This window comes from Amia ocellicauda, chromosome 3, assembly GCF_036373705.1.
Source record: "Amia ocellicauda isolate fAmiCal2 chromosome 3, fAmiCal2.hap1, whole genome shotgun sequence".
Taxonomy (NCBI): Eukaryota; Metazoa; Chordata; class Actinopteri; order Amiiformes; family Amiidae; genus Amia; species Amia ocellicauda.
In genome coordinates this window covers 25,813,720-25,829,146 of record NC_089852.1, presented here as the reverse complement: position 1 = coordinate 25,829,146, position 15,427 = coordinate 25,813,720, and the positions used below count along the sequence as shown (strand labels likewise).

The window sequence follows — 15,427 nt, the reverse complement described above, 5'->3', positions numbered from 1 at the left end:
AAGTAGGATTTTCATTTAAATCTATACAATAGTAGCGAATGACGTCATCAGTAAATTATGCAAATTAGCACCAACGAAGCTTTGAAACTTGTTTTTTTTGTTTTACTTTCGAAGGTTTGGAACATGTTAACGTTCGGGACAGCACTAACTATAACCCATTGTATTACATCAAATTATCTGCCACATTTGAAGGCCCAACACCAGACTGAACCCCAGGCATAGCCAACACCAAAACGTCAACCTAGGCCCCAAGTAATCTAAACCTGATTCAGTTTCAACAGAGAATCAATCAAAACCTTCAGGAAAGCCTGAGTTTACTGGGGACCCTAACCACACAACACTGTATCTCAGGACAAGCACAGTATTCATGGTTTAAACTGTAAGAAGGGGTGGGCAGGCAGGAGGGGTGGGTGTGCAGTATAGCATTTCATGTTGGTGTGCCATGGGCTTGAGCAGGTTGCGAAACGCTGGTTTACAGTGATGTGGCTCTCATGCTGCATGTGGAGTAGAGATAGCCATGGTATTCCCATCTGCATTGCAATCAGGCAGGGGGAGGGAGAACCATCCGTGCTGACGGTCTGAGAGCGCCTCTGCTAATACATTTGATTGCTCATTGTTTTGGACCTTAGTCACACTGTTAATTCAATCAATTCAAAGTCTCTATTACACCAGATTGTGAGACACAAATTCTCATTAACAGCGATCTGGCCAAGAGCCCATCTGTTGACCTTGGGTTGTGACAGCTGCTGACAACAACAAAAATGCATCTAAACATTGCAATAGACAAGCTTGGGTCCAGAAGAGAGAAGGAAAAAAATAAAGATGTCTGATCAGGGCTAGCTGATGAATTGATACTCTTGGAAGTAAAGTAACTGGAGAACAGCAGTCTGTGAGACGTTCAGCTGATCTTCCTCACCCAGTAGGCCCTGCTGCAGAACAATCATCAAAGAAATTATTAAAGAACCCAGTGACCTGGCTAATGTAACATGCGATAACACAGTAGCATACATGTGCAAATCCACTGTGACACCACAGTGTTCAGCAATGCTCCTTCTGTCATCCCGTATTTAACTCAAGCATCACTTGAATGCCAGTGACTGGAGCAATAGTTCTTACTGCAGTCTTAATTCTGATATTTCATGTAAATCTCCTGCAGGGTACAATGCTATTTCTGGCAGCATCCCATTTGCATACTTAATGAGGACTCCAAACACTCGGTCAGGGAATTCACCAGTGTAATATCCCTCTCAGAGATCAATACCAACAGCTAAAGCACAGATCACACATTTCCACAAATAGAACTGGGTTTACTTTCTTTTATGATCTTTTTATTTTAAATCTTTCCGATATTAACTTGCTTGTTTTTTGTTGTTAGCAGGCACACCTTTCTTATTTATCCCAGTATAGCCTGGGTGCAACAGGACAGTTAAAACAGCATTTTTAATCCAGTTTGACAACAGTCAAATCCCCACGTTCCTGACACGCTGTACTTAGTTCAATTCTAGCAGGTAACCCCCCCCACGACTGCGTCAAGCCAGGGCATAACAAGAAGCAGAGAGAATAACCCAGCTAAATGCATCTCAAATACAAGCAGTCCGTTGCCAAGGAGACACTAGTGCAATGGTATCAAGGACTCAAATCCAAATGAGGCTCCCAGTTATCTGTGCTCCCAGCTTAAAGATACTTTGGACATTAAAGCTATGGACACTAAAACAAATACAATATTAAAATATACATATTATGAGACTATATAATTTTTTACATACTACCAATGGCTGTGAAACCTTGTCACTGAACTCGAAAATGACAGAGAAAATGCAGAGAAAGCATGGAAAGATGTATGTTAAAAAAACAGATAGAAAAATAAATGAATACATCTGAGGATGAACTAAAATATGTGGCATCATTGAAAGAGAAAATATTAAAATGTCAATGGGCCGGACACATTGCAAAAACAAGAGGTCAAAGATAGACGAAGGAAGCTGCTGAATAGATACCAAGAGATGAAAAAAGACCTAGAAGACGACAACATGAAAGATGGGAAAGTGCGATATGGAAAAGAGAAGCTGTAGATTGAGCTGTAGATTACACACTCTTATTTTCATTTTTCTTTCTTTGAACTTTTTAACTTATTTCTGTAGTTGCTTCCAAACCTAAGTCAGTTTTGAACAGAAACAAAAGACCCGCCAACAGTTTTAATAAGCGATTGGGTTTGAAGTGCCCTGTAATAAGAACATCCCAATTAGAGATGAGACCAAATAAATCGAAAATTCGACTAATCATTAAACATGGCCATTATTGACAAGTGACAACATTTGATTTTTTTTTTTTTTTTAAAGTACTGATCTTATTTTAAAGCTTGTACTGTTGATTGGCTCTCTATGTAGCTGTAATGAAGATTGAGGGGAGGGTGGGATTTGTTCTTTGTCTGTGATTGATTAAACTAGAACATACCTTGGCTAACAATGGTCGTGTAGCGTGGATTTGCGCAGGGGGGATGGTTGTTAGGCATGGGTGACTTTTCAACTAGTCGCCAACAACAATTGTGAAATTATCAATAGTCAAAATATTTGTCATGCACATCCCTAACCCCAATATCACATCTGGAAGCAGGCTCCTCTTGTCTGTCAAGTATAAGCCAGACATGGGCCGTACAAGACAATGATCCTCTCCTGGATATTGTGTGAGGCTCCATTCCCGCCAAGACCAGCCCCTCTCCCCTACAGTGAGGTCATGCACCCTCTGTACTGTGTAATAATCGCTTCTCGCAGGATTATCATGCAAGCAGAGTGGGAACAGTGACAGCCACTCAGAGCCCTTGGATATGCAAATTAATCATGTAACAAATCCAAATCTGAGACAACACCGATACAGGCACTACCCAGGGTACATAAAACCTAACTAATTTAACTTTACGTCAAATGTTCCCATAGGCCCTATTATGAAAATTTCAGTTACAAACATTTTACACTAGATACGTGGAATTCTGATTTACAAAAAAAAAAAAAAACTTGCATACAGAGTTGTGGAACGGAACCATTACATAAGTCGTGGAATGTGTGTAGTTATATTTAATACATTATGTTATTTCAGTAATCTGAATCAATAAGGCTGATTATTGCGAGAGTGTGTGGAGATGTATGCAGTCAACATGTTTTGAATACATGCAGGGATATAGCTTGCTTTTAAAATAAAATAAAAAAGGCAGTCTGGACCACTGGGAAGATAAAGACAAATGTACAGGTCCAGATGAAACAGAGGATTGACAGAGGTGTATGAATTGCCCAAGGTCTATAAAAAGGGATATAAATGAAAGAGATATCTCATGGAACCGGACACACAATGTCCTTCTTGACATCAGGGGTCCTGTACCTTAACCCTGATGGTCTCAACCCTGGCTAAACAGAGCTGTATCCACATCAGTAGCACAGAAAAAACTTCACAACAGAAAAGGTCACCCAATCGATTTCCTGCTTCAAAATCCCACAAGACATTGTACCTTAAGGCTGCTTGTGAAAGACAGGAGATTAATCTGGCTTTGCACAGGACTACAGGCCAATCCTTGAGGCCCGAATCATTCAGAAGTGGAAATTGGAGACACACAGAGGACAGGCAATATCATTTCAGTTACATTTCCCAGTGGCTGGTGCATAAACCTGTGGTTTTTGTGAGAAAAAAGCAAGTGTGCACTGATCTGTGACATCTAAATTAAGATCCTGTTAAGAAGATTTGAGAACGACACACATGGGGGAGTAGTAATACTGCCCTACTCTGTTGCTGTATGGTAGCAGTGCCTTGGTTGGAGTACTCCATTCCCTGTATTGATTTAAAGGGTCATTCTTAAAATGCACTGAAACTTTATAGCAGAATGAATGAAATGTATATTTTCCTGTGGTTCAAATTGTGCATACCAGTCTCACAAATCCATGTAATTCATAATAAGATAAAAATAAAAAATAAATAAACCTATAAATCCAATCCCTTTGATGGCATTGGAGCCAGCAGAGACATTGCTAAATATATCACACAATAATCATACTCCCTGATAAAAGTGGTGGGGGAAGAGAGAGAGAGAGAGAAACCGAGAAAGATGAGAGGGAGAAAAAGCAAGTCAATAATAAAAAGCTGCATGGCAGTGGGTAAACAGACAGTCCGGCAATGCTGCAGAGGACTGGAGTGAACCAGCAGTTAGCAATTCAAATCCACTGACATGGTGCAATAGCTGCATCTCGCATCCCCTTTTGTATACACAGCTGGGACACTGGCTATGACAGGGCACTATGGCAAATAACCTTTGTGGCAAATGCATAGAAATAATCCCCCAAAATAACCCACAACTAACAGTACAGCTGATTAAAAAATATGAAAGAGCAGCAGGTCTCCATTGTCTGTAACTGCAGCAGCAGTAGTGGAGGCATTTCGATCATATTCATTCACTAATCATATTCAGTACCTTAGGGGAGCAGAGCAAACAGGCACAGGAGTGTTGTTAAGGCCCAGATGGCATTAAGGTAGTAGTGTGATGGCAATTGGCAGAAACATAATACTGGGAATGCTTAAAGGATCTCTTGTGACTTCTATGCCCTAGTCTGAAGAGGTGTTAGGAAGGCAGGTAGGCCAGCATGGCACTCCTGTGCCTGGGATTACTATAGTGTCACTTCAACAGCCAAACCCATCCGTACAAGAGATGTGCACATACACAAACTCTTGCAGACATCGTTACACAACCTGGCCTGGCACGAACCCATGCATTCATTGACAGAATTATTTTCGCAACATTATAATTAAAATCTTCCGACGCAAGAAATATTTTGCAGTTCTAAACAGGGGATTCATTTTTTTTCTTTAAAAGAAAATCAATTGAACTTATAATTCTGTCCATAAAGTGGGAAAAAAAAATCTTAATTAGGGCTCCTTTTTCTCACTACTGGATTTCTAGATTAGCTCCAAGCAACAGAAAACTGTGGCTGTATAATGACCTTGCAATGAAGGTGTAAACTAGGAAATTAGATGGCCTATAGTGATTATCCCGAGTTGTATCCGTGTGTTCTGGCAAGAGGAGTGGGCCCAGTGCTCCCTCAGTGGCTGGGGTGGGTCTGCAGTGTGTCTCGTGCAGGGCCCTGTCATCTGTGGAAATCCCATCCTAGCCGTCAATTTTAAAATATTACACAGTCAGCCAGGCAGCTACGATAGGCTTCCACAAATACACAATAATGCAACGTGTGACAAGAGCATTACATGTATGTGTAACCTATGGCTTTTGATTGGGTCAAATCTTACTATGGTTGCTCTATGAATACTGTGGTGCATATTCTGAATCCTAATTTTGCATACAGGAAATATATTGCATACAAAAATGCAGTAAACAAAACACATAAGAATAAACCATGGTAGAAGCCATGGAAAAAGAAAGACTAGATTTTAATGCTTCTCTTTTCAACTTTCTGTATTCAGGGGACATGATTAGTTTTCCACTGTCTTTTTTAATTACGGTTGTTAAATCTATTCAGCATCAAAGCATTACTGCATTGAGCAGCTCTGACTGTAAACAAGAATAGTCTTAAGACAATCCTCATCAACGTCAGCGTCTAAATTGTTTATTATTTACAACTCTAACAAGTTCCAGTTGTGGTGGTGGCTGTTTTTTCTTCTTACACCTAAAATATTGCATTATCATGACCAATCAGGGTGTGTCTTTTTTAAATCATGTTAACCTATACAATCACTGCACTGACTTCCCAAAGCCAGTGGAGGAAGCAGCAATGCATTGTTCTATGGTGAAAATGCTTTTGAAGTGCAAAACAAAGGACAATAAACTGTAAACTCTCTGCGGGCCTCACATGATTGTAGAACAAGTCCAGTCCGCAAGTTTTCCCTTTCATCTGAGCTAATTAACACCTAATCAGTTAAATCAAGTACCTAATGATTCGGGGAGTTGTTAACCTTGCTGGACAGCACTGAAGGCGAGGGCTCTGGTCTTGAATGTTTTAGGTTTAGGGTTGGGAATCCGAAGACCTTTGGAGGTCAGGATAGTGTTCGATAGAAGCCCACCGAATCATCTCCCGCCCTTGGCGGGCTTGGTCAACTTGGCAATTACATTCCTTTATCCTGCTTGAAGAATCCACCCTGATAAAACTCGGCACCATGAAACCTGCTGTCATGCAGGGCTGGAGACAGGATGCCCCTGGGGTAGCAGAAATAAACTGCCCCATCCAGTTGCTTAAGCTATCCCAGCTGGGATCCTGCGGGAACGAATGCCATCGTGGATCAATAAGCTACAAGCAGCTGCACAAGAAAGGTAGAATGGCTTCTGAGACATGGAACCTTTCTCAAGAATTCCAATTGCACCCAAGCAGAAACCACACAATTACTCAGTCACACATAGGGCAGGCTCTTCAACAAATAATGCCAACAGCATCAGTGAAATTCACATGATATTGTCTACTGTAGTCCACACATTAACAATAACCTACAAATAGACCATGTCTGTTGTGAGGAGTTTGCTTGTATCCTGATTGAGATTGGGCAGGATAGGCTCCTCCCAACACTAAATCATTTAATAATCATTACCATCACTGAGGGTTAACCCTGTCCTGCCCAGAGCCCTACTTCCCTACATAACCTGCTCCTCCAAATCTCCCTTGTATGCATGCGAGGGTTTGATTTTTCCCCACACATGGAGACAACTAAATGTGATTATCACAGGCACGAAAAAAAAGAGACATGCTCTGTCTCTACACTCTGATTATAACATGCACTTTTTATGACAGGAGAGCTGCTTAAAATAAATTGAGCTGAAATGCAACCTAAAGAAAATCTACCTTTCTGATTTGTTTTCTGTCATTACCATGTTAGGCTTTCAGAAATTGATAAGGTTACTCCCTGGATGCATTTATTTTTACTACACTAATAACAAGAGGTGCATCCATTTTAGCAGCAATTAAAGTGGGAGCTTAACTGAAGGATTCAGTTTGAGTGAGCAGCGGTCTTTCCTGCAAGGCTTGAATCCATTCAGCCCCGTCTTGAATACTGTGACAGATACCCATGCTGTTATCAGCGATGGGTGACAGAGGGATATCCTTTCCCTGCATGTAGTGCTTACAGAGTCAAGATCTTGCCATGTGATTTATTTATTTTTCTCTCTTTGAAAAGGCTTCCTTTATTCAGATCTAAAGAATATTTACAAAAAAATTAACATTAATCAATAAATCTATCAAACAACAAATTCCTACATTGCTAATCTGCTGGCTGAAGAAAGAACAGTCAAAATGTGGAGAATACTGTTTAATGTGTCCCTCTGATCACCAATGCAATCGTGAATAACATCCGTCTGCTTTTCATAGACTCACAATAATGTAACTAAATGATCAACGTGGGGCTTGGTAACTGGGAGTTTGAATATTTTACTTGGAAACGTGATTGGGCTCAAGGGTCTTGTATACAGATTGAGGTTGTGGACAATGTACATGTGTCTGGTTATCATATTAAAAAGCAGGCAGAATGGCTAGAGTTCCATGAGCTGTGGTGACTCCTCCCCCTAAAAAGCGACAGTTCTCAAATGGCCAAAATACACCATAGATCCTTAATAAGAGCATCCTTAAGATTTACAGTACATGTAGTATAGACTTCCTAAATTGCTCCTCCCAAAACATTCCTCCTCAGATCTCCCCTGCAAAGGTCCAGGAATCCCAACTGGTATACAGGTCCCTGTAATGAATGAAGACACTGCAGATATGGGTGACCAGCAATAGCCTGATATTTGAGCATGTACAATGCAGCACTTCTCTGCAGGTAGCCTGCAGTACCCCCCCAAACAATTAAAAAACACTACCTCTGTAAGAAGGGTCCTATTTGTAATCATAGATCCAGGATTAACAGATATAAAAATGGATGGACTCACCAAAGGGAATCCACAGGACAACTACATGGTTGCCCAATAAGGCACTGTGCAAGACAGGGAGATAAATTATACACTATCTGTATCCATTTCAGATACAGAGAGAAAATAAGGAAGAAAGGGGAGAGAAAAAAAAAAAGTTTTACAGCCAAATGACATTTTGAGTTTTTTCTCCTATCCTTGATTTAAGAGCTTCAATCAAGGGATGTAAGAGAAAAAGAGAAACTAAAGCAAATTCAAAAGTGATAGCTGCCTTTGATTGCTAATAATGGGCTGTAAATTTATATTTTTTATGATAAACAGCTGGAAATTTAATCAAAAGGTAATAATGCAGTTTTTCCCCCCCATGTGATTCATGTTGTGGATAATGAAAAAAGTGTGTTGCAGTCACCAAATTTTACTCTACAGTGATTTAAAAATTAAAAACAGTCTCTCAAATTAAAACACACACATACGGTTTAAATGAACACATGCTATTATGACTTTGAGGAAGACAACAGAAATGGGATTGTTATTCTTGCCAAGAGGTTTATGCTGTTACCCAAAGTAAAAGCAAAAAATGCAATTATTTTGTAAAGGCTCATCCAATTTTTCAAACTGAGCAGATTTTAATTGTTATATTACAATCATATACACTTTTTAAAATGCAATACAATCATTACCGACAGGCCTCAAATGTGAGCTATGTTTCACTGGAGAACACATTTGCTTACATTAAGTCTGATGTTTTGGAGCCATCGTTATATTCCTTGTATTAACATTCAAATCACTAGCCTAACTACCCCTAAGCTTGGTGCGCAAAGTGACAGCTTTGTGGATACAGAACATATTAGCAAAACAGCCGCGGCATCGTCAAAGATGAAGCTGCCCCAAAATGCCTGGCAGAAGAGCATTAACCAATACCTTTGAAATCCTACAGACTCTTCAAACACATAGGACCTGCAGCGTGCATCTCATCTCATTTTCAGACGGTGTTGGGCAAATTATGTAACAATCCCTAAAAGACTGAATAAAATAAATGGTTCTATCATCTGGCACCACAACCATAAAGTATTTACATACAGGAAACTAGGCTGTGGGTCTAAACAGGATAATTTGCATCCGAATCAAAGACTACCAAACAATTTGAACAGTGCATGTCATCACCAGCTCTCCCTGATGACAATCAAATTGATTTAGTCTAGTCTTGGACCGCAGTGATTTCCTATAAACAGCTCTGAGTCTCAGTGCAGGTTTCTCCAGTCTGAGAGACACACCCGTGTTCGGCTTTGCTCGCTCTGCAGTGTAGCTGAGCCTGTGGACACACAGACACACACAACCAGCCACAACTACACTAACTTGAAGACCCAGAAATACACGGCTGGTCACTCAGGGACCCTTTTGAATGATTCCCTCCCATAATCTGAGCCTGGGATCTTATAGGACATTACAAAACCAAGATCAAATAATCATACAAGTATTTTATAAAGCACCAGGAGTTCTGCTTGCAAGTGTGTCTAATCCCTATGTGTGTGAGGAGGTAGAGGAAGAGGTGGGAGTTCCAGGGGCTGAAAGAGGGCCACATCCTGGCTGTCATGCTCTCAAACACAATGAAAATGATAAACAGGGCCGTCATGTGAAACACAGTGTTGGTTTTGTCTTTATAAAGCAGAGTGCCCTTTGTCAACACATAAATCACACAGAGAAAGACCTATAAAACTGAACAACAGCCTAAGGGAGATGCAGCACTATGTTTTCATACCACGCCTCCTACAACTCAATCGATACAAACAACACATCTATACAGACATGGGGAGCTGCCAAACAGGAAACCAGTAAGAAGTACTGCCAGTGAGAATGCCACCTGTTAAAGACATTTGTATCTGCTCAGGTAGTAGAATAGCCTTCTTTTCACAAAGGCTTTAGATGACACAACAAGCACATACAAATAAACACCTACTCATCCTAGGATGTTGTAAACCAAGAGTTGCCAGTCGCTAATTTAACACTTAGAGGGTATTCCTAGAGTACACACCCTGCAGGCTCAGAGGCAAAATACATTTTCTCAGTCCTGCAGTACATGGCACAGCTGAATGATTTTTGCAGTGGCCCAGCGCAGCATGCCATCACCACAGCAGGTGTGTTCTCAGCACTGGCATGAGGTACAGAGGGGAGAGGGAGTTGCTGAGCAAGTGCCCTTGGTGCTGCTGCAACCATAAGCATCAAGTGGAGTTACACACATATTCAGTGTGTCTGAGGGACGTCCAGCGTCGTCCTAAGAATCCAAAGCTCAGGAACCCACCTGGGGCAACTATACAGGCTGGCTGAACAAAGTGGACATACAGAAACATCACCAAGAGCCTTTCTCACATCTCCTGATTATTATAACTGGTGGCAGGAAGGAAAATCCTATGCCTGGTGCCAGTGTAAGAAGTCTAGCCAGTGAAAGCACATTAAAGGTTGAGACAAGCCTCAGGAAACCATGGAAACCCTAGGTTAATACAGATAATAAACAAGGGACATGCAAATATTGCCATGTAAGTTTTACATGTTAAGGTTTTTATAAGGGAAGTGAAAGCAGCAATCGAACTCTGCTCAGACTCAAAGGTTAATGCATCTGCCACTCTGCCATCCAAACAATTGGTCAGTGGAAGCCATACAATGAAGGAAGGGCCAGTACATTACAACATTATACAGAGGGTGTGCACCTATATACAACAAATATGAATGTGTGTGTGTATACATTACTTGCTATCAAGCTCATGGTAGATATCAGCAAATATAGGAGCAGATATCGTATGGAAATGAGCTGAATGGTGGTGACAATTAGTATTGCAGAACTGATCAGGGATCCACACTGGACCTCTCACATGATGATGTGGTTAACACAATGATAACACAAGAGTAATAGACCTTTCAAGGAATTAAATAATTCAGCTCAAAGAAGGGCATCTAGGGTACAGGGAAGACAAGGGGAGGCCGGCGTTGGATGATGCCACTGGACGACATACGTCTCACACTGGCTGGGGGACCTGATCTGTACGTTCACGTTAAGGATGTTGTTTCTCGTTACACCGCCGCTCTCCGGCTCATCTCCGCAGTGCCAGCTATGTGCCAAGGTTATGGCATTTTCACCGGATAGGCACTGCTCGCCATCCCGTATCAACAGACACACAGAAAAGGCAATCGGAAGGGTTTTCTTAATGTTGGAGGAAGGACTCTCGTGTTAATATAAAACCTCATTCAATATAGGGAACATAAGATCCTAAGCTGTCTTGCATTGTGACATGATCTTACAGGGGCAACATAACTGCGGTATCCGATATGCGTTTGCCCCTCGCATGCAAGACCACTCGTGACAACGTTGCGCCGTTTGGGGTTTGAAATTAAAACATTTTAAATGAAGTGCACACACACGCTACTGCAGTGGGGTGCTGTTTACTGTAATAAACCCTTATTAAGGAATGTCTGTAGTAACCCCGGGGATACGAAGAAGACCATTTACAGTCCAGACACACACGCACGCAGCATGATGCAGTACGACATACAATAAACCGCTTATGTCAACTCCAGGCTGGATCATTTTGATATAACAATGTGTTTCAAGTCACCGGGCTCATCTTCCGGACTCGTTGTTCTGAGTGACGTCCCACGTACCAATTGCCGGAACCTAACTCGTATCCTCTTCCTGCTACAACGTTTTCAGTCTTGCCCCCATTGAGGCTGTGGACAAGACATATTTCTACGGGAGTATCTTTTAATAAAATAAAGCAATTAAAGAGGAAACTTACCCGGGCCGCCATCTTCGCGTTTGTTGTCGCTCGAGCTGCAGGACGAGAATGAAGCCTGCCTGTGACAGCGCGAGACGGAGCCGCGGGCGGCGCATGCGCAGAGAGCAGCGACGTCACCGCTGATGACGAAATATGTCTCTCTCTCCAACTGCGACTGATTTAGTTATATTTAAAATTCTACTGTTTGCCTGAATTTCTTTATATTACATACTCGTGTTGTATATAAACTAATCACTGACATGGCTTTTCTTTTAAAATGCTTATATAAAATTGCAGTAGGTTTTGGATGGGATATAGGCCTATATATATATATATATAGATAGATAGATATATGAATGCCTACCCAGAAAACCATGCATCTATTCTCCTTAATTCATTGATTTTTGTGTTTGTATTATATAGGCACACAAGCAATCATTTATTATGCAATGGAAACTGGAATGTGACACGCATGCACCATTGATTAAGTCAATTAGTTGTCAATTAAACCGGATACGTGGTAGATGCACCTCAGAGGTCCTTGAGGACACACGTTATGATTATAACACAATGCACTGAAATAATGTCTTGAATGAAACAATGCAGTAAAAGTGCCACCGTATGGTTATACTGGTTAACTACGTGCGACTGGGACTAGTGTACTTCAATTAAGGCTTCTCTGAGATACATACTGAAGTCCATTAATGACGGACACGAACATGATTTCAGATTTTAAGTCCTAATTTGCACACAACACGAACTAAATAATGTAGTGAATATGTAGTGCGGTAGAAGTGAATGAATGGGCCGCTAGGTGGCGTAATGCCAGGGGAATGACTTACAGATAAGCAGCTACAGCAGTTTATGATGCAGTTGAGGAAACTAACTTCTTCCAGCAGGTGTTATGTCTGACATTTTAAACAAGCTGGGAGGTTATGAAGGAAATGCCATGATCTGTTTTTCTGCAGTACAGCGCACCGTCACAGCAGGCCGGGAGGCGGCGCTGTTCACCGGATCACTGCCGGGCGCTTGTGTCCGAGACTCCCCCAGTGGACAGCAGCTGCACTGCACATCAGAGCTGCTGCTCGGCTCTGGCGCACTGCAGACGTAGTGTAAGCGAGCAGGGCGATTTGGGTCAGCATTTGTGTCGGGACTCTTTAGGAATGTGTTCAAATGAAATGCACGGATTTTAGTTTTTTCCGTTGGATCTTTTCAGATTTTTAATGAAGCCCATCTTGGTTTATTTTAACAGACCCCAATCCCTCCTCTCCCCACTGCGTTTTAGTAAGTTTCCAACTAACCCATATTACAAACCTGCTTAAAAAAACTACACGGATTCTCCAAAGCAATTGTTTTTCTGTTCCTCAGGGTTTGCACTGTCATCTTAATGTGGGTTGCGCTCGTATTTCAGGTGAATTTTCTGGAGTTTTTGATGTTTTTTTAAAGGGGATTTCCAAGTGTAAAAACTGATAGTATATAGGTTTCACTTCCTTTAGCAACCATAAAATACCACCAAGTTTATGTTGCACCTATTGGACAAATTAGTTGAATTAAATCACAGAAAGGTTGCAGTTAAACACAAATGCAGGATTGAAAATACCACACTACCAGCCTGTTAATGATTGAATTCACTACACTTGGGAGATGCTTGCTTTCCTACCCACACATTCGCACAGCAAAAGAAAGGCAATTTCAAAAGAGTTTCTGAAAAAAAATTGTTTTATTTGAACTCATCTGAACATCAGATATACTCGGTAATTGTTGGTCAGCAAGAACCGTTTGTACATTTGATATTGATGGCGTTAGAAACCCAAAACAAGCAATCACACTTTTCTTTTTTTTTTTGGAGGGGGGTATAATACAAATTTATGGAGAGTAGGAAACAAATGGAAAAGGTTAAGAAAAAATAAAATCTTAAACCTATAGTGAAGGACATATGAGCAGTGAAGGGGGTGGGGGTGGGGAGGGAGTACAGAGGGTGAGAGAGTTAAAAACAGAAGTCCAGATGACAAGATATTAAAAGTCAGAGGTCAAGCATCATCCTAAAATACCTGTGGAGGACAACAGGGCCCCAGATGAAACCATGACCAAGAAAACGATTATTTTAAAAATAAAGACAAGGTATGAATGGCATTTGCTTTTCGAGCTTACACTGCCTAAAGCTCCAGACTGGACTGGGCAAGGACAGCAGCCAGTGTCCAAGCCATGGTGATATTTCAAGAGTTCTGTCACTCTGCGACAGAGGGGACGGGACCAAACTTTTTTTATTTTACGTCCTCCCCACCCCACCCCTCCTGGTCTCTTCCCAATTCACACCCAACGAGTGACCTCTCAACATGCCTTTGGTTAAAAAGGAAAGACATGGCCGCTGCCACACAACGCTGGCAGGAATGCACCAGGATGTGGGTAGTTGTACATTACTAAAGGAGATGGGACATCCTAATCCACCCAACAATACAGGAGAAGTGCAGGAAGCATGTCATTCTCAGTCCAGCCAGTGAAACTTCATAATACTGAATGTCCCTATAATCGCCCAATACCAAATAGTTAAACTATAAAAGTCCTAATAGGATTTCAGCAAGAAGCTAAAATAACAATTGAAAAAAACTGTGTAAACCAGTCCTGAATGTTTTGAATCACCAATGTAAACTGCCTGATGTTTATGTGTTGTCTCTTCTAGAAAATAACAAACAGGTTTAAATTATAATACAAATGCCAGTTTTGCCAGGGGCCATTAAATGAGGGATTTTTTATTTATTTATTTATTTCTAGTCTGTAAAAATTGTGAGCTTGCTTAAGTTGAACAAAAAAAACTTGTAAAATAGATAAAGTTCTGTGCAAGAGCTGACTGGACTAATTGAGAATCAGAAGAGTGAAAATCTAAAGACCCAATACCTCAAGAGTCAACCGACAGTGTAACTCACACCAAATTTATAAAACAAAAATAATCCCCCCAATTCCCTTAACATACTGTATATACATAAAAATAGTAAAAAGTAATTTGAGTTGTGAATTTCAAGCCTTTTAAAAGGTAATGAAATCTAGTTTCCCTGTGTTTGCAACATTAAAAAACATTTCCCCTTCATAAAAACGTGTGCGAATTACACTGGTGCGGAAAACCTTGAAACTATTTAAAAAAAGGGTCATGGGTCTCTTGGACAGAACAGCCCCGTGGGAAGGAACATCTGGATGATAAACCTGGCAGAATACGGGACAGCACACAAGCTTCATGCTTATGAAGTCACTGAATTGAGCTCTGGGAATGAAATGGTCCCTGCCCTTGTAACTGCTGGTGGCAGAGTGGACAGAAAACGGGTCTGGCCTGCTGTTGCATTCAGTCAAAGCACTGCTGTGGCAGACATACTGGTCAAGTTAATCACTCTTGATAAATGCTGCTTCTTTCATATACTGTACATTCTAGCAAAGGATACAGTTTTGGATGGCCATGAATAAAATGCCCTGTTTTATTGCATTCATGAACATACATGTGTTTGTATGCATGTATACACACACACACACACACACACACACACACACACAAAATCTGGAGATCTAAGTGCGTCTAACTCATGCAGTTGTCCTGTTGGGGTTCTCTCAAGAATAAAATAATAATAATGTCCAATTATTTTTTAGTGTTATCAACTATGTCAAACCAAAGCTTTTCATTTTTTGTTTTATTGTTTAGTGGAGATTCAAACTAGGAACATAAAATCCATCTTAAGTGATCAACGGAAATGTTTTTATCATTTCAATCCTTATGTGGCCTCATTTTAAATTAATA

General features: G+C 40.9%; 1 protein-coding gene across 6 annotated transcripts in view; it reads right to left on the bottom strand.

Moving 5' to 3' along the window:
• nsfa (N-ethylmaleimide-sensitive factor a) overlaps nt 1–11,774 on the bottom strand; it is a 44,182-nt gene extending 32,408 nt beyond the window's left edge. For all 6 annotated transcript variants that reach the window (XM_066698689.1, XM_066698693.1, XM_066698690.1 and 3 more), the window contains exon 1: nt 11,668–11,774. In XM_066698689.1, coding sequence (XP_066554786.1) covers nt 11,668–11,679 — 12 coding nt within the window. In that variant the 5' untranslated portion in view covers nt 11,680–11,774. The remainder of the gene's footprint in view (nt 1–11,667) is intronic.
• Nucleotides 11,775–15,427: the final 3,653 nt, after the last annotated feature.